The sequence below is a fragment of the Megalobrama amblycephala genome, linkage group LG1, assembly GCF_018812025.1.
Source record: "Megalobrama amblycephala isolate DHTTF-2021 linkage group LG1, ASM1881202v1, whole genome shotgun sequence".
Lineage (NCBI taxonomy): Eukaryota > Metazoa > Chordata > Actinopteri > Cypriniformes > Xenocyprididae > Megalobrama > Megalobrama amblycephala.
In genome coordinates, this window is record NC_063044.1 from 51,454,906 (window position 1) to 51,480,404 (window position 25,499).

At 37.5% G+C, this 25,499-nt stretch overlaps 1 protein-coding gene across 1 annotated transcript; it reads right to left on the reverse strand.

Moving 5' to 3' along the window:
- Positions 1-729: 729 nt before the first annotated feature.
- On the reverse strand, positions 730-17,367 carry LOC125274055 (nuclear factor 7, brain-like). Its single transcript, XM_048200102.1, has 6 exons — positions 16,717-17,367; positions 16,524-16,619; positions 16,100-16,327; positions 15,993-16,015; positions 15,793-15,911; positions 730-1,796 (listed from the first exon to the last, which is right to left on the reverse strand). Exons 1-6 carry the CDS (start codon positions 17,107-17,109, stop codon positions 1,294-1,296), a joined length of 1,362 nt encoding a protein of 453 aa, XP_048056059.1. The 5' UTR covers positions 17,110-17,367; the 3' UTR covers positions 730-1,293.
- Positions 17,368-25,499: the final 8,132 nt, after the last annotated feature.

The window sequence follows — 25,499 nt, forward strand, 5'->3', positions numbered from 1 at the left end:
CAATTTCAGCTTTCTCTTATGTAGTGGAGCATCAGAACGTTATTAACAAAATTTGTGATAAATGCTTTCAAATGATAGTCCTCTGGTATATAATGTTATTTTGATGAAATGTAGTTTTTAAAATAAATAAATATTACATTGGATTATATTAGCCATCGGCAGGTGCTGCCGAATAAAGTCCCTGGCTGCTCTAGATTCCGGTGCCGCAGCTGTTGGAGATGCCGCTGTGGGGAGAGCTGCTGAAGAAGTCCCTGGCTGCTGGAGATGCCCCCGGAAGTCTCACTGCAAGATGCCGATGCCACATTTTGTGCCAGCCCTCTCTCCAGAATCAAATGTAAACATCCAGATAAAGACCAGATTTAGGTGATCTGATATGCTGCATCACGAACACTTTGTAAAGATCCATTTTGAGAGTTGTGAACTAGCTGTGTGAACTTATTGTATTGTTTATGCAATGTATTATAGAGTTGCGAGCTTGGGGGCGGGGAGCACAAGCATTTAAAGGTGTACATGCACTGAATCGGTGCTTTTTTTTTTAATTACACCCCAAAATAGGCAATTAAAACATGGTATAATAAAAAATCTATGGGGTATTTTGAGCTGAAACTTCACAGACACATTCTGGAGACACCTTAGACTTGCATTACACCTTGTGAAAAATGGTTCTAGGGGACCTTTAAATCTCTGACGTTCTGAGCAGATGAGGATTAAACAACTCCACAAACAGCATTACCAGCTTCACTTATTACTAACCAGATTTACTTTATTTCTGTCAGACATCTACAGCAGTTCTTATTGAGAATAACAGAGATTTAGATGTTGTTTCTTTGAAAATGTTCAGTTTTCACCATCATGGTGATCAGTGTTCGCTTTAGTTTGGCTCTTGCCTTTGGGGAGAGTATTGTTGCATTTTTCCAAATAAACAGACCGAGATTAACAAATAAATGTAAAGAAATTCACAAAAATTAAAAAAAATAAATAAATAAAATGAGATTTGCAAATAAAAAAAAATATTTAAAAATATGTTGTGTCACAAACACAACTCCTGGCATTCATTTCTGGACTCCACCCACCGTCTAAGCCAATCAGATAACAGACACATTACATTTTTATGTTCAACAGAAGACAGAAACTCATACAGGTTTGGGTCGACATGAGCGTGAGTAAATTATGACAACATTTTTGGGTGAACTATCCCTTTAAGAGCATTTCTGAGAAGTTTTACACACAAATATTGGAAACATGATGTGTAAAAGATGAAAGCAGCTCGATCCAGACCTACAGATGTAACGTTTACTGACTATTGACCGGTAAGATCCTCAGACAGGAAAAACTATATGTACAGAAGAATGGAAAGAGTGTGTCAGTGAAGGTGGTTGTGAATGTGTGTAGATGTGTGTTAGTTACAGGATCAGAGAATGACACTGTTCCTCTGTCATAATCCAGATGTACTCTCACACACTCAAGATCCTCAAGATCCTGTTCAACACAAAAACCAAACTCTTCAATCAGTCCGTACTGCACGCTCCAGACATCAGTGTTAAAGAAATCACGTCCCTTCCTCTGGTTTGATGCTGTAGTTACTCCAAGACTCCAGTGTTCACTCTCTTTAACCTCCACATCCCAGCTGTGTGTTCCTGAGTTAAAACCCTCTGAACCCAGAACACAGTCATGATAGTCAAATCTCTCTGGATTATCAGGAAGAGGTTGTTTGTTCCCACTGAATCTCACACCGGTCAGATCATCAGACAGGACGAGATGTGGAAAAGCAGTGTTTGGATCCAGAATCACAGGAGCTGATGAGACACAATCAACAGATGCTTTTATTCTGTAAATCAATAAAGTACACAAATCTGCCTTCAAACACATCAAAAAGATCACAGGATAATAGGAAATAAACAACTTACATTCTGGTCATTAATTATCTCACATAAGTTCACTACTCAAGGAAAAGGAGAAATAAATTCTGCATTGGAGCATTCATTGGCTGTATCCGTAAACCTAGGCAGCTGACTTGTTGCCTTGCCCTATCTGGAAATGACGGCAGTGTTTGAGTATGAAGGCACTTCACGAAACTGATTTCAGACATAGGGGAGAGTGGGGTAAGATGAGCCAGTGGGTAAGTTGACCCACCCCCAGTATCTTGGCAACCATACCATTTTATTGTCATGTGACCATATATTTTAGAAGCACCCATCATTTCTGCCAGACTGTGAAAAGGAGAAGCACATGAGAGGAGTGGAAGTCGCTTATTTACTTTAAAAACTGTTTTTTTTAAAAACAGCAAAATTTTAACATAACAGATAATTTAATGCAGTAATGGCTGTTTCATCAAAGCAAATTTGTCCAGGTGTAAAAATATTTATGATGAATATTCGTGATTTAGCAACATATAAAACCATGCAAGTAATTTAGCTAAATATTATTCTGAATTGGTAAGTTAGCTAGCTTTTCCTAAAATGGCAGCTATGGGGCAAAGTGAGCCAAATGCTGTGGGGTAAATTGTGCCAGCGTATTAACTTACCCCACCATAAAGCAATGAATTTAAGTTAAATCTGAAGTATAAACTGGTGTCATTTCAATGTAATATTACACAACTGGTTTAGTTTATCTTTATTTTCGAGTTTATTTGATAGGAACAGTGTACAAGTACACCAAATACGAACCAGAGGATGTTTAATCATATATATCTTTACACCTGTAGTCTCTAATGGCCTAACATGGTCAACATTGCAGAAAAACTACCATGTCAAGAACCTTTTGACTAAAATGTTTATTAGTTTCAGTGACATTTATTCATTCTTATTTAGTTTTTATTTAATTTTACTCAAACTCTCTGTTTAGTCTGTTTATGTGAAGGTTATCTTTGGTGTTCATATTGTTTCAGAAATGCAAACAATTAAACATACTGAAATTTCAACTTAATTTGGTTGGTTTTATGTTGTTTAAGTTAGCTTTAATAAAATAAATATTTGTAAAATAATTTAACAAAGAATATTTGTAAAAGGAAATTTGATTATTAAGTAGTTTTTAAAATAGGTACATTATCTTTTCACATAGGTTTGATTCAGATTCAGTTAGATGGTCAGTTTACACCCACCTACTGACTCGGCTCAACTTACCCCTAACCTGGGGTAAATTGAGCCAGAGGAACACTTTTTTTATAAGAAGCCATATTCTTAGAACCCTTTGTCATAGATGTATTCTGATCATTTAAAATAATAGGAAACATCCTGAAATTACTTTAAATACTTTCATTATACTTCTGCCTCATTTTCCCTTATCTTGAGGACCATAGAAGTAAAAAATGGCTCATCTTACCCCACTCCCCCTTCTTGAGACAGCGTAAAGGTTTAATGATATAGCTCGAGCTTTGGTGAGAACTAAACAAATATTTAATTACTACAGTAGTAATTTCTCGCTCAAAATGACATCAAAAGTGGAAAATGTTGGTCAAAAACGTACATTTACACAAACTGACCAGCAAACGCAACTTTTGGACAGCATCTTTATTTTTCTAATCACAGAATGGAAAGCACGGGATTGTGGGATATCAAAGGCAGTGAAGGATACATCTATGCTGCCTTCAAAAATCGATCTGATGAAGGTGTCTCAGGAGACAGGAAATGAAGCTAACATGGGATACAGACGTGCCTTGATGCCTTCCTACCTTAAAATGTGTCCTCCGAAGGCAGCATTTTCCAGTTTTCGGACACAGCCATAGTTCGTCTCTTGCTGACTGCGAGGCACTGATTGACGTCATTCAGTAAACAGCGCTCTAATTGGATGAATCCTTCTTAACACTGCCGCCCCCAAATATGCATATTTGTACTCTACATAATTAATCAGTCTGAGGGGGCTAAGACAGGTTCCTCTTAATCTGTGAATGTGGGAAGGGGGATCAGGTCGGGTGTAGGTCTTGTCCTTAACCTGGATCTCTGCAGCTCTGATATGGCCATCAGAACCTGGGAAGGTCTTCACAACTTTGCCTACTAACCACAATGCACATGGTTGTTGTGGATTGATGAGCATTACAATAGTTTTGGTAGAAATGTCACTGGTGTCACTGTGACACTTGTTGCGGGTCTATAGCGTAGGCAGGTAGTGACGAATGAAACTTAACCAGAACTGATCGGCCAGAACTTGACTCTGTCTCCATCTCCATCTGCCAATAAATTCTGTAGCAGGATAAACTACAAAGGGTTGTCTGGCCGCCCCATAAGCAGATAATTTGGTGTGCTACAACCCCTTGGATCTGAGAGCCTCAACTGATGCGTGAAGTGTCCTTTAATTCACCATGCATGACAAAGTGATGTATTCGAACAGCATCTTTATTCCGTACACCATATTCCGTTCACTTTCAAGCAGGAGCACTAACTTTTGAACTGGTCTTTCTATGATTGAGGATTTAAACTCACTAACTCGCACTAGTCCATCACTGTCCACAATTGTTTCCAGTATTCGTCCCAGCTGCCACTGATTTCTCGGAAAGAGATCTTCCTTTATCATAACTACGTCATCCACTTTAAGATTAAGCCGTATTCTATGCCACTTCTGCCGCATGGATGCATTCAAGAAATAACTCTCTCTTCCACCGACTTCAGAATTGTTCAGTGAGATATTGAATACAGTGCCAACGCTTGGTACCATACGCGTCCTCTCTCACAAATTACCCTGGAGGCGGAAGGACAATCTTTGACTTCATTTGAATCAGATGATTAGGTGGGATGATTAGGCTCAAGGGAATTAGGATAATTTCTTCCAGGACGGCTGTTAACGATGGACATGGCCTCATAAAAGAGTGTTCTGAGAGAGGCATCATCAAGTCTTCCCAAGCTTTGAGCCAAAGTAACATTCAATACATTTCGGATGGTATGTATTTGGCGCTCCTAAACACCGTCAGCATGACTTGCTGATGGAGAGTTAAAGACAAACTCACATTGCTTCTCAGCCAAGAATGTCTGCAAAGCATGACCATCACATTGTTTAAGTGCTTCCTTTAATTCATTCCTGGCTCCGATGAAATTTCTGCCTTGATCACAATAGAGTTGGCACACAGCTCCTCTAAAGCTAATAAAGCACCGCAAGGCATTAATAAAAGAGTCTGTGGAAAGATCTTCCAGCATTTCCAGGTGGACAGTTTGGGAATAAAAACAAGTGAATACCAGACCGTACCTCTTGTACTCTTTACGATTCCTTTTAACAACAAATGGTCTGAAACAATCCATTCCACAATATGTAAATGGAGCGGATGGTTTGACTCACTCTTTAGGAAGCTCCGCCATATGCTGTTCTTTTACTGGACGCCTCACTCTTGTTTATCAACTTAGCAACCAACTTCCTACAGCCAATAATCCAAAAGCCATTTGCTCTGAGCCAGGGCTTAAAAACGGAAAAAAAAATTCAAGCGTTCCACTCCGAGCAGAATCGGTATTTTAACGTTTCTGTTCCAGCGTTCCTTCGTATTATAAACGTTCCGAAACCGGTTTGATTAGAAAAAATAATGTTTAATAATTATTTTTATATTTATTAATATAAAAAATTTATTATTTTATTTATTTATTTATTTATTTTTTGCATGTAGCCTAGCTACTTAATAATAATAATAATAATAATAACAATACAGCATTTTATTAAAAAACAAAGAGAGTGTAGGCTAGGCTATTTGCCGTCTTAGCCAATAGGTCTACAATTTCCTTTTATAACAAGATTCTGTCCAAATGTAAACCTATTAAACGAAAGGAAAAACAATGGTTTATAAATTAAAGTATTTTTTCAAGATATTTTAATGTTTGCTGCATTAAAAATACCGACGCTATTCCTGAGAGGAAAAAAGATAAGTCACATGGGCCTATACGTCGCATTTTATTATTACATTCAGAAATAATGATAATAAAGTTATCGGTAAGAAAAGTAAAATGTAAAAGTAGCCTAGCCTACATAGCTTTGTTTATAATGTTTGTAAACATAAATTATGAACAAAACTGCCCTATATTATTTTACCTATCCACTTATGCAGCTACTCCACAAAAAAAAAAAAAAAGAAAGAAAAAAACTAAAATTAACAGTTGGGCTATTCAGGCTATATAAACGTCAAGCCAAAACGAATAAAACAAAAAATCTCTTTTCTTTTTAATGCCATTCCAGCTTCTATTGCTCTATTCAAGGCGAGAAACAGGTTTATTCATTGAAAATAAAACTAAATAAGATGCAAAACAAATTAAATTAAAGTGAATCTGTAGCCTACCTTTCTCATTCGGCACGAATCCAACTGTTTTCATTTTCGAGACGAATGCTAAACTATTATTTATTATATGAGCTTTGTTGTTCACTCGCATTATCAACATCATCCTTCACATATAACAGCAGTGAGGTGGTGGTCACGGGTGGTAAACGGCAGATTGTATTACAGAATTGAATTGAGCAGTGTAAAGTTTGGTTTATGTATTTTATTTTAATATTTAACAGGCTGAGATATCAAGTAAGCAATGCAATAATTAGTGTGCACGCTTGAGGCGCAGGCACGACCACTGGATTTGTTTTCCTTCTATAAGGACCCGTCCACATGGAGACGCGTTTCTGTGAAACCGCACAAATTTTTTATCGGATAGGCGTTCTGTCCACACGGATCCGGCGTTTTCAAAAGGTGAAACCGCTATTTTTTGAAACCGGGTCCCAGAGTGGATAAATTTGAAAACGCCGTCTTTGCGTTTTCGTGTGGACGGGGCAATCCGTATATTTTCTGAAACGATGATGTCATCACCCCACGTGTCGACCCTAGTCAGACGCGCTAACACCACAAAACAGCACCAACAACAGCAATAGCAGACTCTACATGCTTGCGTTCGTGCTGCAGAAGCTACTGAGCCAAAATAAAGTGTTATTTCTAAGCTTTGCTTAAGTTTGTATTCAGCGCGCAAGGTTTATGCGCATGCTCCAAGTCTTCTTCGCTGCTTTAAGTGCATTTCTGTGGCAGAATTACAGCGCTACATAATGGTCTGGCATGTATACTACATCGTTTTGAGTCGTTTCAGTGGTTTCGTGTGGATGCAGATATTTTTTGAGACGAGGAAAAAAAAAAAGATCGTTTTAGGGTAAGCTCCGGCTTCGTGTTAGACTGGGTAAACCCAGCCTGATCTGCCGGCGATTTGATTTCGCCCGGCAACTCAGTCTGGAAACCCGTACATTCATTTCTGCTGCTTCTGTTACACTTTTGCGGGAACCAATCACAGACTGGCTTATCCACCTTGCTCGCTATTGGCGGGTATAACATGATGATGATGATAGAGAAGCGACGGCAAGCATGACCCTTCACAAAGACCCGCCTCCCTTAGTTACTGTTGCTTTGCTTTGTCCGACAAGCCGTGGTGCTGTCACGCCACACAGAGTGAAAAATACATTGCGGAGCAAAGAGGATACTGACAACACGTCGACAGACAAGACAAAGCAGGTTACTTATGATATTAAACAAAGTCCCAGCTTCAAACTGTGTAGTTTTTTTAAGAAATTCAAACAATAAAATCCGTTTTGTGGCTCTTTAATGTGTTGTGACAGATTGCTGTAGTGCCTCAGCTCAAGAGGCTCATGAACCGATCATCTCTTCCTACTAGTTCATTTATAGCATCAAATAAACATGAATGAACATGAGAAGGAATGTTGTTTCAAACGCAGAAAGACGTCAATATACATTTTTTTTTTAAGTTTAACTCCACCGAGGTTAATCTTCTAACTCCTGCCTGCTTGTCGGACAAAATGGCAGATTCTGTGTTCTGACTGGTTAGATCGCTTGTCAATCAAACTCCCGGCGAAGAGTCAATTCCTTTTAACCTCTCAACGATGCTGAATGACTAATTTAGTTTAGCAAACAAATCGCTCGAGTGGGTGTAAATACCACTCACTGTCATGTTTTTTTTTGCACAACCTGCAAAAATCGCTCGATGCCATTGCTGCTTCTGCAAACCGCTGATCAATGCTACAAACCAATACAAACTAAACCTGTCTGGAGTTTTTGCGTCACTCTGCAAAGTACGTCACCCGGATCGTTGATCTGATTGGTTGAAGGACTATACAATTGCGTGAATAATGCTCGTTGATCACGCCTCTTGTGCACAAGAAAATACATACAGACTCTCCAGGCCAATGTTCAATTTTAAATTGAGCTTGGTTTGGTGATAGCCAGACAAGCTTCGTGTGGACGTAGCCTAAGACAGTAAACTGTCTCAGTGATTTATGGTCATACAGGTAAAAGCAATACATAATTCATACATTTACAAAAGACACTCAAATAACGAAAACAAGCAGACTGTCTGTTTCCTTGTCTAGATCTTTGGAGTGCGCCACAAATAACCACTTTCGTTTTGTTAATCTGTAGACATATTTTTTTAGCCTATAGGCCTAAATATTCCCTTTTATTGTATTTGTGTTATGTAGGTAGGCCTAGTTTTCTCCGTTCACAGAAGCGCTGCAGATGCGTGATGTGACGTTGAAAATTGTAATATCCTGCAATTTTCGCTGGTTTCAAAATGCACAACAAGATGCATATACTTGACATTCATTTTCATTTAAATATAGGCCTAATGCTTGACGGTTGGTGACATATATCATCGGAAAAACTAATGCCAGGGCATTGCCATTGTGACTTACCTAACCTATGATGACTTGACAGCTGGGCTGAGTGCGTCAGCGCGAACGCGGACGGCCGAAGTATACCCGAGGCTTTAGAGCCTGAGCGCGGGCATTTAACTCACTTTGGATGCATCAGCGTCGCATTTGCATAGGCTGTACTATATGAATTCGTGATTGGTTGACTGCCAAATCAAAATATTAAACGGAACGATAAAATAACATTATTAACCAGTTAATGGCCATTTCAAATTAGCGTTTCTGTTCAGAACAATTACATTTGATTTCGTTTCCGTTTCTGGTTACGTTCCGGTTAAAATTTCGTTCGTTTCCGTTTTCGTTCCTTGAACCGGTTCAGAGCCCTGCTCTGAGCTCCATCAGAGTTTGGCTTTTACCTTGATGGCATATTTGAGAATGGTAATGTAGCAAAATAAGTTGAGTGATATGACTATCCTTTGGCAGAATTAACGGGTGCTTAAATTCTTCACTGAGAGATAAATACTTAAGTCTTCCACCAACACAAAGTATACCCTCTCTCAAAATTGGATCAAGGTTGAAAAGAGGATTAGAACAAGGAAGACTTTCTTCAGCTTGAAGCACCTTTATCTCTCGATTGAATGCCAGCTGTTGCACAAGCTTTATTACTGCCTTAGCAGCACTCTCATACTCTTTGGCAGTCACAACATCAAGACTCTTCCTTTTAGACCCCAATCTCTTAATTCTTGCAACTACCTTAAGAAGTGTTGTCCAAGATGAAAACCTTGACAAACTCCCACCAGTGAATTAATCAGATCAGGCCCTTTAAGTAAGGTGTCATTCAAGGAGATGCCACAGAATTAAGCTGAACAAAGACAACTCTTAGCTTGCCAGGTTTCTATGGATGATATACCCCATGCAGTGGCGTGCAGTGGTGTTCTGAAATGAGGAGGCACATTTTTTTATTTTTTTATGAATCACATGTAAGTGCATTACTCTTAACACTGACACATCTTCCTTGTTAAATTACTTTACATGACATCAAAAAAGAAAAAAAAGAAACCAAATACAATTCTATTTTGTAATTTTACATTAACAATGTATTGTAATAAATGTTCTATTTATCAAAACCAAGTTAGTGTTTTAAGCATTTCTACATTTATTCCAAAATTATAACTAAAGGCAGTAACAATTTAAACAATATATTTTATTTGTGTATTGATTTTTTCTTTTTAATAGTCAACTTAGGCTATTTTGGATTATCAGTCATGCTCCGTAAACACTGTCTGTCACAGACACGAAGATGCATTTTTAATTTCCACAAGCTGATTGCACTAAAAAACCCGCAGTCATCATGTTTTCAGTCCATTTCAAGTTTGATTTTGACGTGACATAAAGCGGTGATATTTAACTGGGTGATCTGTTTACTTACTTTTCAATTAGTCTTCCCATTGACGGCATCATTTATTCACTCAAACTGACACGCGGAACCTGCATGTAAACAAGAGGCGGGATTTATCACAAACCAATTATATCCAATCATAACCAATTACATCCAATCATACCGCGATGGAGACGTTGCCTCCTCTCATGTGACTTTCCCCCTCTCACGTGACTTTCCCCCATTCATTCTCAATTACCCCCACAAAACCCACCGCACACTTTAGGGGTCTAATGGTTTTCTATGAGTGGAAAGGGAGGCATGACTCCTGCTGTAACTTTACCTGCGGGTGTCGCTGTTGGGCAGTGTTCCTTTAGAAATACGAGTGACTTGCGCTCTTTTTAATGTAATAATTTGTAATATTTGTGTTGTTTTATATGTAATATGGATTCATTTCTCATCCTATTTTTTTGAGGAGGCAAACGCCCTCAGAGGAAACGCCCCTGACCCCATGATGAGGAATGTACCATACAATATTTCCCACAGATACTTCTGGGGCTAACTCTGCGTCACCATTTCTGATCACCCCCTCCATGAAGGCCTTATAATGATCACAAAACTGGCGGTTTGCTTTCAAATTCCTCTTCAGATGCTGCAAGCAAATGATGGCCAACTTCTTATTATTTGGTAAAGTGGGAGGACTACAGTTGGGAGAGGCTTTATAAAACGCACATCCTCTTAGCCTCTCGCCATATAAACGTATTTACATTCAAAGTTCCTTTCACTGAAGTCTGACTCCAGAACTCTCAAAATATCTGCAGCTGATGGAACTGGCATTTCTCTTACTGCAACTCTATGCACAAATCTTTGACCTCCTTGCCTATCCAAACGAGGATTGACTCCTATTATACTCCATCCCAGCTCAGTCTTTTGTGCAAATGGCTCATTCTCACCACCTATAACAACTTCAAGAGGAGCCAAAGCTGAAGGACAATTATATCCAATTAGCAGTCCCACATCACAATCTTGAAGTGATGGTAATTTATTTGCAAGATGTTTAAGATGAGGCCATTGCATGGCTGTAGCTCCAGTTGGTATACAAGACATGTCAACAGGAATGAAGTCATGTGTATATGTTTACTGCAACATATGTTTTTCAAAATGAAAACCTCGAACTCACAGCCCACGCACACTTTGACTAGCTATTATTGTATCTGTGGCAGTCAATGTACTTAGCTCCAATTGCAAGGGTTGAGTATTTACATTCAGCTATCAAACAAGATCTTAAAAAACAAAGCTTGAATCACTTTGCTTATCAAGAAAAGCATATGTAATTATTTCTTTCTGGGGTTCATTTACAGATGACAAGAAGACAGGAACAATGCTAGAGGTGGCAGAAGCATTACAAATTAGTGCATTAGACAAAACTCTGTGGACTTCCTGACCAGTTTCGCCTTTTGGGGAGGTAGAAACTCCATTTACTTCTTCCCCAAACCTCCTCTCTCTCTCCTCATGCAGACAGGTTGGATGGCATCGGCCACACATTTCACAAATGTGCCGTGTTCTACAGTCTTTAGTAACATGTCCTTTCCGTAAACATCCAAAGCACAGATGATGTTGATGTATAAATGACCTTTTATCTTCCATTGGCTTAGAAGCAAAGACCGGGCACTTTGCAATGCCATGAAGCTCTGCTTTACAAACAAGACATGGTAGCTTTGGCTTAGAAGCAGGGAGACTTTCTACAGTCTTAGATTTATGATGTTTTCTTTGGGCACTAGTACTAAAAGCCTTTGCTCTATTAGGCAGCTTCTCATCTAATGGTCCAGGGTTTAACAAAAGAGGAGCAGTGGTGGGATTACAAGCTATACAGGCTTCCTCCTCTACAAACTTAGTAAAACATTCAAAGGTTGGATTTTCCATATGCGTCAAGTTCCTCTATAACAATTCTAATCCATTTGTGTACAGCCCAGTCAGGGAATTTGTTCAACAGCTTATGATTTTCCTCACTGTCATTTAAATTGGCCAATCCTTTAACATGGGGCATAGCCTCTGCACAGCCCTTTAAGAAATCGTTGGTAACGTCGCTGAAGGTCTGCAACAGGGTATGAATGTTCAGCTAAGCTCAGTAGTTCTGCAGTAAAGGCTCCTGTTATTTTGTAACTCCTGCCAGGCTGGGATGGAGTTGAAATCTGAAAGGACACTGAGGTACCACAAAGCTAACTGACAGCTTGTCTTATAGTTCTCAAGGCTAAGTCCTCTGCCTGGCCTGTAAATCCCAACCTCCAGGCTGCAAATGGCAACAGCATAGTCCATTCAGGACAATCATCAAGCACAGAGTAAGTATCTAGGCTCTGTCCCTTATGCTTCAGAATGACTCTGAAGCATAAGCATAAGCACAAGGATTAGGTGTAACACAAGCACAAGGTCTAGGTATATAAGCACAAGGTCTAGGTATAACATTTTGCTAGTTGAACTGACTAAACAAGTCCCTACTTTCACTGGTTTAATGTTAACTTCATGGAGGATCTGGAGGTGTTTTCCATTACACAAATGGCAGTTTCTTGAGAGTACACTGAGCAGAAGTCCACACTTCCAGCATCTGTTGTTAATCTTAATCCAGTCGATCATTTGGTCTTTGGTTAGCGACTGGAATGTGGCACATTGACTCAGAGAATGTTCTTTACTGTTGCAGTATGGACAGAAAGCGGAGCCTTTGCCTTTTCTCTTGGTTGACACTGGTGGAATTGGGGGAGATGGTTCGTTTGTGCCATGAAGGATTGTAGTCTCTCTAACCTTGGCTTTTGTCTCCTTCTGTCGATCCACTCGGGAACAGCCTCTATATTTCTTGGGTTTATATCCACCAAGCTCTCTGGATCTTGGCATCAGGATTTGAAATTAAGCCATTCAGCTAGATCAAGAAGCGTATACACTGAGACCGGTTCATAACTCATGTGCCTGTGGAAGGATGCTCTTTGTTCTGAAGGGAGCTTAGACAAAAGTCAAGCCACATGGGATCCACAATGCAATTCAATGCCTCCTTCAGTTCCTAATGTTTTAAGGAATCATACTAGGGCTTGTATGTGAAGAGCAAAGCATTCAAAGCCTACTTCGTCGCCAGGCTGAACATCTGATGCATCCATAATGGCAGCAATTTTGCTCAGAGCAAGCTGATGAGATTGACCGAACCATTCAGTGAGGGCTGCCATGGTATGCGAGTAGGGAGTAGATGAATTTAAAAAGGAATCAGCGATGAGGTGAGCATCTGGGCTGCCTTGTGTCCTGAGTAACTCAAGTGTCAACAGTGCCTGAGAAAATCTGAGCAGCCACATTATCTGGAACAGAGGCGTGTGAGTAAGGCACTGAAGCACTGAAGGAGCATGCTGTGCATAGCTGACTGTAGCTGCATAATGATCTGTATTCTTTGGTGTAGAAAAGCAGCATGGTGCAGTAAATGGAAAGGCTCTAGGAGCTGATTTAGGCACTGGAGAGTCTGACTGTCTGCTTGCAACTCTAGACAAAGGAACTGGAGGGGTTAATACTTGATACTGTGGCTGAGGTGTAGGAGTTGACCTTTGACTTTGCGACTGGTTAATCAGCATCTCCTGCATGCTTTTCTGGATCTCTGTAAGTTGGCTGATCTCTTCCCTCATGGATAACTGAGCAGCAAAGAGGCGTCTATTCTCTTGTTCCAGATCATGCAAGGTGCTTTGGATGTCAGGAGGTAAAGAACGTCCATACCGGTGAGGGCTGCGTTCATCTCTCTCACTCCAATGATCCGTGGTAAGGTGCCAGGTCTCTAAAGCCAAGCGGGTGATCAGGTGATCCAACAGCCCCTTCTCTTTGATCATGATAAATACTGGATGCATGTGGATGGGCCATAGGAATATCTCTATTCTCGTCATCCTATTGAAAGTCATCTGACACATGTGGTTGCGGTGTTGACTGAGGCAGGAGGACATTTGCTCTAGGCAGCCCAGCATACTGCAAGTTAAAATCTTGTAAGTAGGCTGGTTGACAAATTATATGTCTGATGTCTGACACTGCTGCAGTGGTTAATGTCTGCAGCGTTTCTTCCCTGTCTCTATATAATACATTTTGGTATTTCTCAGACAACCAGAGTCTTGTGTGCGTTGTCTATTCGGGGTTTGTGATGGTTGTAGGGATATAAGGCCACATCGGGAACAACAAATGTTACACGCACACACTAAAAGCCTGTCAAACAGCACCCGAATAGTGGACTTTATCTTTTGCGTCTGATTGCGCTAATACTGTCACAGTTGGTTATGTCTAAAGTGAAAGTAATCAGATGAGAGAAAATCAGATGCATGTCTGTATTTTAGATGTGTGCAGGTCTTAAAATAACAGCCGCATAGTAACAGCCAATAGTAAACATGCTGCCCTTATCCTTAAAGGGACAGTTATGTCATTATTTACTCACTCTCATATTGTTCCAAACCAGTATTAATTTCTTTCTTCTGGTGAACACAAAATAGGAAATTTTGAAGAGTTGGTGACCAGCAATCCACATTCTTCAAAATATCTTATTTTGTGTTCAGCAGAAGAGAGAAATTCATTCAGGTTTAAAACAACTTGAGAGTGAGTAAATGATGAGAGAATTTTCATTTTTGGGTGAACTTTTCCTTTAATGTAAATAAATTTATTATTATTATCTTCCTACAGGTCCATCTGAACTGTTAATTTTTATCTCATTATTTAAGTATTTAATTTAATATTGTCCACTTTGTACATTTACATTTATTTTTTATATAAGAAGATACTGTTTATCATAAGTTATTTTAACTGAGGGGCCCCGAAATAAAATTCTGCTAAGGGCCCCATAAAAGCTTGGGCCGGCCCTGCTGTGAGGCACTGATTGACGTCATTCAGTAAACAGCGCTCTGATTGGATGAATCCTTCTTAACAAATGAATAATCACTAATTTTGATCTGGTAAACACATTATTATCTGAACAAACCCTCATCATTGTGTTTCTGAAACATGGAAACATCAAGATACATGAAGCAACACTTCTTCAAGAAACCCTTTCAAATGGATTCAGGATTCATGAAAATCCTCTTAAGAAAAGAAAATTTTTGAATGTTCCTGCAATTCTTGAAAAATTCTTAATAAGTTCTCAAATATACCAATAACAACATCTTAAGGAACATTTTCTTATTATATCCCTTATATGGAAAGAAAATATATTTCCATATATTTATGATGAATATAGCCTACAGTTAAAATATAGTCAAAATTTAATGCAAATAGGTGCCTCAGTTATTTTATTCAAACCAAAACAATATTTTTACAGTGTGTGAAAACCGATTTCCTTAAATTTTTCAAGCATGTTTTACTCAAATTTGTTATTAATACAAAGACATAAAGTGTGTTCCTTTTTATGAATCTGACTGCAGCTCTCTGAGGAGATTATAAAATTAATAATTTTATCTTCATGAACTCTAGAGACTGTCAATAGTCCCTCTAGTAACACCATCATAATAGAAATTCTCTGAGGAAACTGAAATACATATTGAAGTTCTTGAGTTCACAATACTATATTTGAGCTTCAGTGTTTCAGTCTGAAGAATCTCAAATGAAGCCTCAAGTATCTTTTCACTTTTACACTGTTGAGTTTGTTCTGGACTTGAGTAGATGAAGAAAACAGAAACATTCTTAAAAAATAGTTGATAATATTATATACCAGAGCTAAATGACTATCACTTACTACAAACTGAAATAACCTGCTTTTGTGTCATGAAAAACCCCTGTGTGATTTCCAGTGTGTGTGTAAGAGCATTCTCCAGACTCACTGTTTTGGACAATGTCCTGCATCTTCTTCCAGACTCTGAACTGCAGGTTGCCCAAGTAACGTGACACATGAATCAAAGCTCCAGAAGCCATCTGTGGATCCGGCTGTGAGATCTGGACTCTGGAAGAACATTCAGGAATCAGAACTGCAGTGGCTTTGGATCAGAACCAGAGAGACCAGAGACACCAGCAGATCACTCACCTTTCCATTGAGACTGGAAACTTCTGCAGAACAAACACACCATTAATCATCAAGAACTCAATCAATCATCAATCAATCATCAATCAATCAATGATCTGAAATCAGACCTTCAGAAAGCAGACGTCATTGTCTGTCATCATCTCCTCCATGTCTTTGATTGTGTGTGAAAGAGCTGAGATGTGTCTGTTCATCTCCTCCAGCTTCTCCATCATCTGCTTCTTCTGCTCCTCTTCCTCCCTTAGTGCAGTGATTGTAGCTTCTTCTTCATCTCTGAGAAACTGATGAAGCTTCTCAAACTGCTGTTTAATCTGATGCTCTGTGTGCTCAGCTTGAGACTGAAATAAAATCACATTCACATCAATCATCTCAAAGACACAACTGATTCTGGAGCAGCATGAAGACTGAGTGGGTAAATGTGGGTTTGTTAACTACAACTGTTTCAATCAATAAAGGAACATGTATTTTTGTCAGATAAATCACTTCAGCTGTTCTAATCAAACTTGTAAATATGTTAAAAGTATCAATCCTCACCTTGATGTGTTGAACTGTTTTTTCAAACTCATCTTTAATGTTTTTATTGTGTTTCAGTTTCTCTTTTAAGGACTTCATTGCTGTTTTGAGCTCCTCCTGGAATTTAAAGAGAAAAACAATAAGATTTCTGTAATATGATCTTATATGTCATACATAAGCTTAATGTTTATCCTCATCTGTAAATCAGTCTTACCCTATATGAAGAAACAACTTCACTGATGGGTCTGAATGTGTGATTGTCGTGTTTCTCTGAAGTCAAGCACACTAAACACACAGGCTGTTTGTCCTCCAGACAGAAGAGTTTGAGTTTCTCACTGTGTAAACTGCAGATCTCCTCAGATCCTGAAGAACGCCTCTCATTTCTTTCCTTCAGGAACGACTCGCACAAGTTTTTTAACCCAAGATTACATGGAGGCTCGTGTCTTGACAAACTCCTGCAGACAGGACACTCCTGAGTTTCCTTGGTTCTCCAGAACTGTTGAAGACACTCTTTACAGAAACTGTGACCACATGATAAAACAACAGGATCCTTGAAGATTTCATGACACACAGGACAAGACAAATCATCTTCAGATAGAGAAGCCATTTTCACTGTTTGAGCTCCACAAATCTAAACTTTACATTCACTTTCTGAATCAAGGTTTAAAAATCAAGGTTTCAAAAAATGAATAACCAGGAGAATCACAAAGATCTGCTGCCTGTTATGAAACAAATGTTTGAAATGAAAGTTTTTCTTGTTTTTCTTCATTGATTGCTGATTTTGTTTTGTTTTGTTTTGTTTTTGTTTTTTTGCTTTTTCCGTGAGAGAAGCGAGTCAGTGTGACAAAAGGAGAAATAAGTCAGCCTCTTCGGGGGGAAATCCAAGATGGCGGAGTGAGCGGTATAGCATTTATGCAGGCTCTGATAAATTAGTTTAACAATGTCCTAAAATTGAATCCTCCGGCAAAGAACCCTACCACAAGTGTTCATTTGAAGCACCTGAATTTTGGTTGTGGCGTATTACCTATAAAGAGTCCCTCCGTTCCTTTAAATTTACGCGAGATGGCTAATCAAGCCGATACCGGACAAGCCGACCATGAATATAACATGAGCGCCCTCATGGAGGCATGCGACGAAGAAGAAGTTGAAGCGATGATGGAAGAAACTGCCAAAATAAGACATGAACACACACCTGTGCCCAGTCCAAACCCCAAGAAAGTAAGAAAACAGGAGAAAGTCAAAAGTAAACAAGCTGATGAAATCACAAATGAGGTGATTTTTGACGCAATTCAAACTTTAATTAAGAGATTTGATGAGCAGGATCAGAGACTGAAAATTATCGAAAGAAGAATGGAGGAAAATGCACACGCAGTCAAAGAGAACAAAGAAGACATTGGCAGAATGAAAGAGGAAATAATGGACTTAAGAAAAGAAAACGTCTCACTAAAACAACAGTGTTTGGAGCAAGCCAGATACAAGAGAAGATGGGATCTCAGACTAATCGGACTTCCAGAAAAAGAAAAAGAAGACACAAGAGAAGTAGTGATTGGAATCCTTACCCGGGTGGTTCCGATGTCAGTGGAGAAACTCCGGGGGTCGGTGGATACAGTGCATCGTTTAGGAAAGAGGAACGACGCCGCTACTAACAAGTTACCACAGGCCAGTGATCATTCAATTCGTAATGCGAACTGTTCGAGACGAAGTGTGGAAAAAATCGAGAGAAGCAAGAGTGTGTAAAGAGATGAACATCCAGTTCAAAGAAGACTTTTCAAAGGAAGATCGTGAAGCTCGTGCTAAGTTGTGGCCAAAAGTGCAAGAAGCTAGAAAAAATGGGAAAAGAGCGTTCTTAAAAGAAGGCTTTGCACTCATTGATGGACTGAGAGTTGACCCGTAACTTTAATGATCCCTAAAGGTAACGTCTAAATTAAAATTAAAGTATTCGAAGTTTGTCAATATATCAGATGGAAATAATCTGTTATCGCTGTCAAAGAAAATATAGTTAAAAACAGTTAATTTGCAAAGTTGGTATGGTTTGTATTGTGCTCTAAAGGACAACATGTTCACTCCTGCATACTAGAACAAGTTGAGTTCATATAACAGTTACATTATTCATCTATGTCTGTTTCTTTTCTATCTTTGAATGTCAGGGGGTTAAAAAATAGTGTTAAGCGTAAAGCAAATTTTTTATTTTGCAAGGAACAAAAAGCAAATTGCGTCTTCTTACAAGAGACTCATTCTGTTTTGAATGATGAAAACTTTTGGAAAATACAGTGGGGTGATTTAGCCTTGTTTGCACATGGATCTTCACATTCTGCTGGAGTGATGTTATTATTTAACAGATTTGAAGGCTCTGTAATTGTTCATGAAGGGGACAAAGAAGGTCATTGGTTAATGGTAGCTGTGGAAATAAATGACATAAGCTATATATTATTATGTATTTACGGATATAATAACAAAGTGGCCAACAGAGAAATGTTAGAAAAGCTGGGTAATTTGATTAACGAATGGAAAGTAATCTACAAATCAGATAATGTGATAATAGGGGGAGATTTTAATATAGCCCCTGATGCATGGTTAGACCGAAATCCCCAAAGAAGCTCACATTCTGTGTATAATGACACTATATTGAATTTATGTACTTTAACAAATGTGGTTGATTATTGGAGGGTATCTAACCCAAACAGCATTCATCATACATGGTATAACCCCTCAGGAAATGGACAAAGCTCAAGACTAGATTATTGGCTTATTTCTAGTGAATTATGTAATAATGTCCTAGATTGTATAATTTCAGCTTCCCCACTTACAGATCATTGTATGATTACTCTGTCCTTAACAATTTCAAAGAAATCTCAGATCTCTCCTAATATTTGGAAGTTCAATAACGATTTGTTAAAAAATGAAAACTTTTGTCAAAAGGTGATTTCTCTCATTGAGGAGATTGAAAAGCTTGATATGTCTTGCATGAATAAATGGGAATGGTTTAAATTTAAGGTCAAAGAAATAGCCATCGATACAGGAAAGCTCTTATCAGTGATGAGAAAACAAAAACAGAAGGAATTGATTGGGGAAATAAATGCATTGGCAGTTAATACACAAATATCACCAGAAAACACAGCAAAACTACAAGTCCTGCAATCTCAATTAGATGAGCTGTATTCAGAAAAAGCAAATGGAGCTTATGTTCGTTCAAGAGCCCGGTGGATTGAAAAAGGAGAAAAAAGTTCATCATATTTTTTCGGCCTTGAAAAACAAAGGCAAAAAAAGAAAAAAATTACTAAGCTTGAAATTAATAATACAATAATTGAAGATCAAAAAGAAATTCAAAATGAAATTTGGCTTTTCTATCGTAATATTTACAAATCTAAATACAAAAAGGCGGATTGTGATTCTTTATTTGAAAATATTAGAGATAATATCAAAAAATTAAACGAAGAAGATACAATTTTAATTGACGATGAGTTGACTTTAGCGGAAATGGATGTGGCATTAAAACAAATGAAGAATGGCAAATCACCAGGTATCGATGGTTTGTCAACAGAATTTTTAAAACATTTTTGGAAGGATATAAGGGAATTGTTATTTAATACATTTTTAGAATGTATTCAGAAAGAGAGTTTATCACCGTCAATGAAAATAGGATTAATAACCTTGCTGCCTAAACCCAAGAAACAATTACTGTCATTAGATAATTGGAGACCAATAACTCCATTATGCACCGACTATAAATTACTTGCCTTGGTATATGCTAATCGTTTAAAAAATGTACTTGGTAAACTTGTAGAGGAGTTTCAATCAGCATTCATTAAGGGAAGATATATCCAAAATCATATTAGACTAGTACTGGATATGATCGATTATAATTCAATGATACAATCAGATAGTCTTATTTTATTTATAGATTTCTTTAAAGCATTCGACACCGTGGAACATGAATTTATATTTACAACACTTAAAAAGTTTGGTTTTGGGGAAGGGTTTTGCAAGGTTATTAAAATGTTGTATAATAATATTTATAGTTATATATCCCTCAATCCTGGAATAAGTCCTAGAATTGAGATCTTACGTGGAATCAGACAGGGTTGTCCAATTTCCCCCAAATTGTTTATACTTTGTACTCAAATGTTAGCCTACCTAATTGTCAACCATCCTCAATTAAAAGGAATAACCATTTTTGATTATGAGTATCGAATTAGCCAATTCGCTGATGACACAGTAATTTTTTTAAAAGACAAATCTATAATTGAGAAAGCCTTAAATATTATTTCAGTTTTTTCAAGAGCATCTGGCCTATGCTTAAATCTAAAAAAATGTGAACTGCTACCTCTGTATTCATGTGATGAGGAAAATATAGAATCCATTCCGGTTAAATCTGAAGTGAAATACCTTGGTTTAACAATATCTAAAGATTCAAAATCAAGAGAAATATTAAACATAGAGGACAGAATAGATAGTATGAAAAAGTCTCTTAATCACTGGCTTATGAGAGATCTCTCCATTATGGGCAGAATCCTTTTGACAAAAGCAGAAGGCATATCTAAACTAATCTACCCATCGTATTCTCTTTTTGTTTCCCCTCAACTAATTAAAAAGGTTAACTCTGTAATGTTTAATTTTATATGGAAAAACAAAACTCATTATATTAAAAAGTCCCAGATGATTAAAGAATATAAAAATGGAGGTCTGAAAGCCACTGAATTTGAATCAATGATTGGAGTACTCAAACTGAATTGGATAAAATCTTATTTAACACAGCCTAATTCAATGTGGTTTCATATACCAAAGTGTTTATTCAAAAGAGTCGGAGGACTAGAATTTTTGATGAAATGTGATTTTGAGATTTGTAAATTGCCTATTAAGCTGTCAAACTTCCACAAGCAGATACTGCAATACTGGAAAATGATATTTACTCACAACTTCACACCACATTGTTCCACCCTGTGGAATAATAGGACCATCACGATAAATAGGAAGACATTATTCAAACAAGAGTGGTATGAGAAAAAAGTTTTATATGTGGCTGATTTGATAGATGAAGCTGGTCAGTTTATTCAATATAATTCTTTTGTGGAGAAATTTGCGATAAAATGTTCTTTTAGAGAATTCAATAGTGTGTGTAGAGCAATCCCTCTCTCATTGAAACAGCTAATACATAACACACTTACATATTCAAATGTAATTGTTAAATTGCCTGAGTTGAAGATTGGAGAAGTGTACATTGGAGATAAAAAGTGTAATAACAAAGTAATAGGGAATGTACTGAAATGTAAATTATTCTACGATTTCAATACACCAGCAAAAGTAAAGAAATTTGATAATGAAACATTTAGAAACAAGTACTGTTGTTATCTTAAATGGCCAATTATGCCTAAAATGAAGGATATGCAGTTTAGAATCATAAATAATGTTTATCCTGCTGCTGAAACTTTACGGAAAAGATTCCGTTTTGAAGTAGATTTTTGTGGATTCTGCTCAGAAGAGCCTGAAACCATTGAACATTTATTTTTTTCTTGTCCAGTCTCATTGCAGTTCTGGCAGGAGCTGTACAGATGGCTAAATGTTGGTACTGAAATTCCTTCACTAAATTTATTTCAGGTGTTAATTTATGTTGATGGTCCTTCAAAAAATATGTCATTGATGTTAAATGTTATCATTACTATGGGTAAATTTCATATACATAAATGCAAATGGAATAACAGTAAACCATCTTTAACTTGTTTTAAAAATGAATGTAAAAATTATTTAGCATCCATAAAGTATTTATCCAAAGATAATCAATCCCTTGGTGAACTATATAAAGTCTTGCATGAGTCTCTGTCTTTCTAAGATTTTGTAGATGCTTTATATGTATTTTTTTTTTTTTTTTTTTTTTTTTTTTTTTTTTTTCTCCCTATATAATTTCCTTTCATTTAATTTCCTTGTAACCCCCTCTTAAAGGTTTAAAGATTGTGCTTTTGTTTATTGTATTAACATGCTGTTGTTTCTTTTGTACACATGAACCTATCAAAGCATAGGTCTATATGCACAGATATACAAATGGAAATGTAATTACTTTGTCATATGTGTATATTTCCATATGCATGTTGCTGTTCCCTACTTAAATTTGTATATTGAAGTTGTTCAATAAAAAAAAAAAATAAATAAAAAAAAAAAAAAAAAAAAAAAAAAAAAAAGTCAGCCTCTTCCTGGTAAGTGTTATCAGAGGGAGTTTCTGATCACTTTTGGGCGTGTTTAAACAGGTCAGAGAGCAACATCAGAATTTCCTTTAGGTTAAAGGTACATGGCTGCATCCGAAATCACATATTCTCTTAATTAAAAAAAAAAGTAATTAGCCTTCTTCACAAGTGCTTAACCATGGTTTTATTATAGTAAAAGTGTAGCTTATAACCATGTTTTTTATTGGATTGTTACCATTTGTATAACCACAGTTTTACAGTTTTATTTGTAGTAAATCATTGGCTAATTTTCGTAAGGGTTAGCTTAGCCTACCTGAAACATTTAAAATCATTCTTGTCGGTTATTGGCTGGAGCATGTTTATTATGTTTCGTGATCCAGGCTGCACCAGTTTGTTTTTGTTGCCGTTTTCGGAGCTTGTGGCGACTACAGAGACCGCGTTTTTTTACAGTGTGTTCAGGGGACAGGCAGTTAGCAGATAGTGAGGAGATGTTTGGTGTATGTGACAAAAAATGTTTTGGCCTAAAAACGCGTGACATGCCATCGCTTAGAGCACCTTTAATATAACCACTAATTTGTGGGTGATGTTCAATAATTATAAAACATAATTTACAACCTATTACATTACTTATTAGTTTTTAATTTCGCAGACGATTATGGCACGCAGAGGGATAATCACTGAAGTCTTTCTTTATAAACCTGAATTCAACATATAACAAATAGTAATAGCCTACATTAAAAATGTAAAACAAAAAAACAAACACAATCTACTCCACTTTAATGCAAAAATATCGTTATTTATAATTTAGCAAAGAGACATATCAATGTTTTACTGTCGTACGTCTTCACGTGATGCGATGCACCTCAAGAGTTCACCAAACTTGAACTTTGGTAACACAGCGAAATGTGAAACTTTTCGCACAAGCTTGCGTTTGCGGGTTGTGAATGGAAGCAAAGTCCCTTTCAAGGAAATTCTGTTCACTCGGCAAATTTGAAACACCTCCGGGCAGCTATTTCGGGCATCCAAGTCCTATTTGAATTGGGGAATCCTGAAATCACAAAAACTGCTTGGCGAAATCACAAATAACATATTTAAAATCAGCAACAAAATCTGACATGAACTGTCCCATAAATGTTTCTTAAGCTCAAATAGTGTTAAAAACGCTTATTTTTCAATCTACACTGCGTTCCAAATTATTATGCAATTGACATATCAGTAAGATTTCAGTACAATAAACATTCAGATTTTAGTTTTTCTAAGAAAATGCTTGTTTGTTTGTTTATTTATCCATGTCTTTTTAGATAACTGGTATCAATCTCAGACAACATAATTTGCCAGGTCTATGGAAACCCTACTTAGAGGTTGTTCCACATTATTAAGCAAGTCACAGTTCTCATGCAATATGGGGAGGAAGAAAGATCTTTCTGAAGATGAAAAGCATGAAATGGTGCAATGTTGTGCAAAAGGCATGAAAACAACTAATATTGTGTGAAACTGAATGGAGATTATCGAATGATCGAGTGATTTAGAGCACAGCAGAACTCGGTCAGATAAAGTCTTATTAATTAAAGTTCCTGTCAAAAAAATTAATTGTATTAAAAGGGCAGCTATAAAAAAAGCCAGTGTTGAGCAGCAAACAGGTATTTGAAGCTGCTGGTGTCTCTGGAGTCTTGAGAACCTCACCATGCTGGCTGGCAGTTGTGCGTAAAGATGCATTTTAGACACCACTAACCAAACCTCGCAAAGAGAAACATTTACAGTGGGTGTAGAAATACATTTTCAAACAGTTTTACTGCTGTGGTGTTTTTTTGCAGCATGGGATAGTGCATAGTGCATTGTACAATTTGTGCATTGTACTATGCACTATCCTCCTTTTTATACCATAGCTGAAAATGGCCAGTTATGAACTCCACATATCTTGCAAAAGTCATTTTAATACCCTCCATCTCACTTCCCAATATTCCAGCCCAAATCATCACCCACCAGCTCCTTGCTGACGTTGCAGTCTTGTTGGAACGTGGTGGCCATTCACCAACCATCCAGAAATCCATCCATTTAGATCATCCATTGTAGTACGGCATTAGTCAGTGAAAAAAACTATTTAAAAATGAGTCTTCATGTATTTCTAAAACCCACTGTAAATGTTTCTCTTTGTGAGGTTTGGTTAATGGAAAAATGCATCTTTACGCACAACTGCCAGCCTGCATGGAGAGATTCTTGAGACTCCAGAGACACCAGCAGCTTCAAATACCTGTTTGCTGCTCAACACTGGCTTTTTTATAGCTGTGCTTTTAATACAATTAATTTTTTTGACAGGAACTTTCCTCAATAAGCCTTTATCTGACCAAGTTCTGCTGTGCTCTAAATCACTCACAAATGATATGATAATTTGATAATTTTCTCCATTCAGTTTCACACAATATTAGTTTTCATGCCTTTTGCACAACATTGCACCATTTCATGCTTTTCATCTTCAGAAAGATCTTTCTTCCTCCCCATATTGCATGAGAACTGTGACTTGCTTAATAATGTGGAACAACCTCTAAGTAAGGTTTCCATAGATCTGGCAAATTATTTTGTCTGAGATTGATACCAGTTATCTAAAAAGACATGGATAAATAAACGAACAAACATTTTCTTAGAAAAACTAAAATCTGAATGTTTATTGTACAGAAATCTTACTGATTTGTCTCTTGCATAATAATTTGGAATTCAGTGTAGACGAGCCGATGCGCACGTGCAGTCCTAAGCGCGAGTTTCAGGTTTCTATGGGAACCGGAGCTTCTAATGGCAGCTGCAGTGATGCAATGGCTTCGTCAAT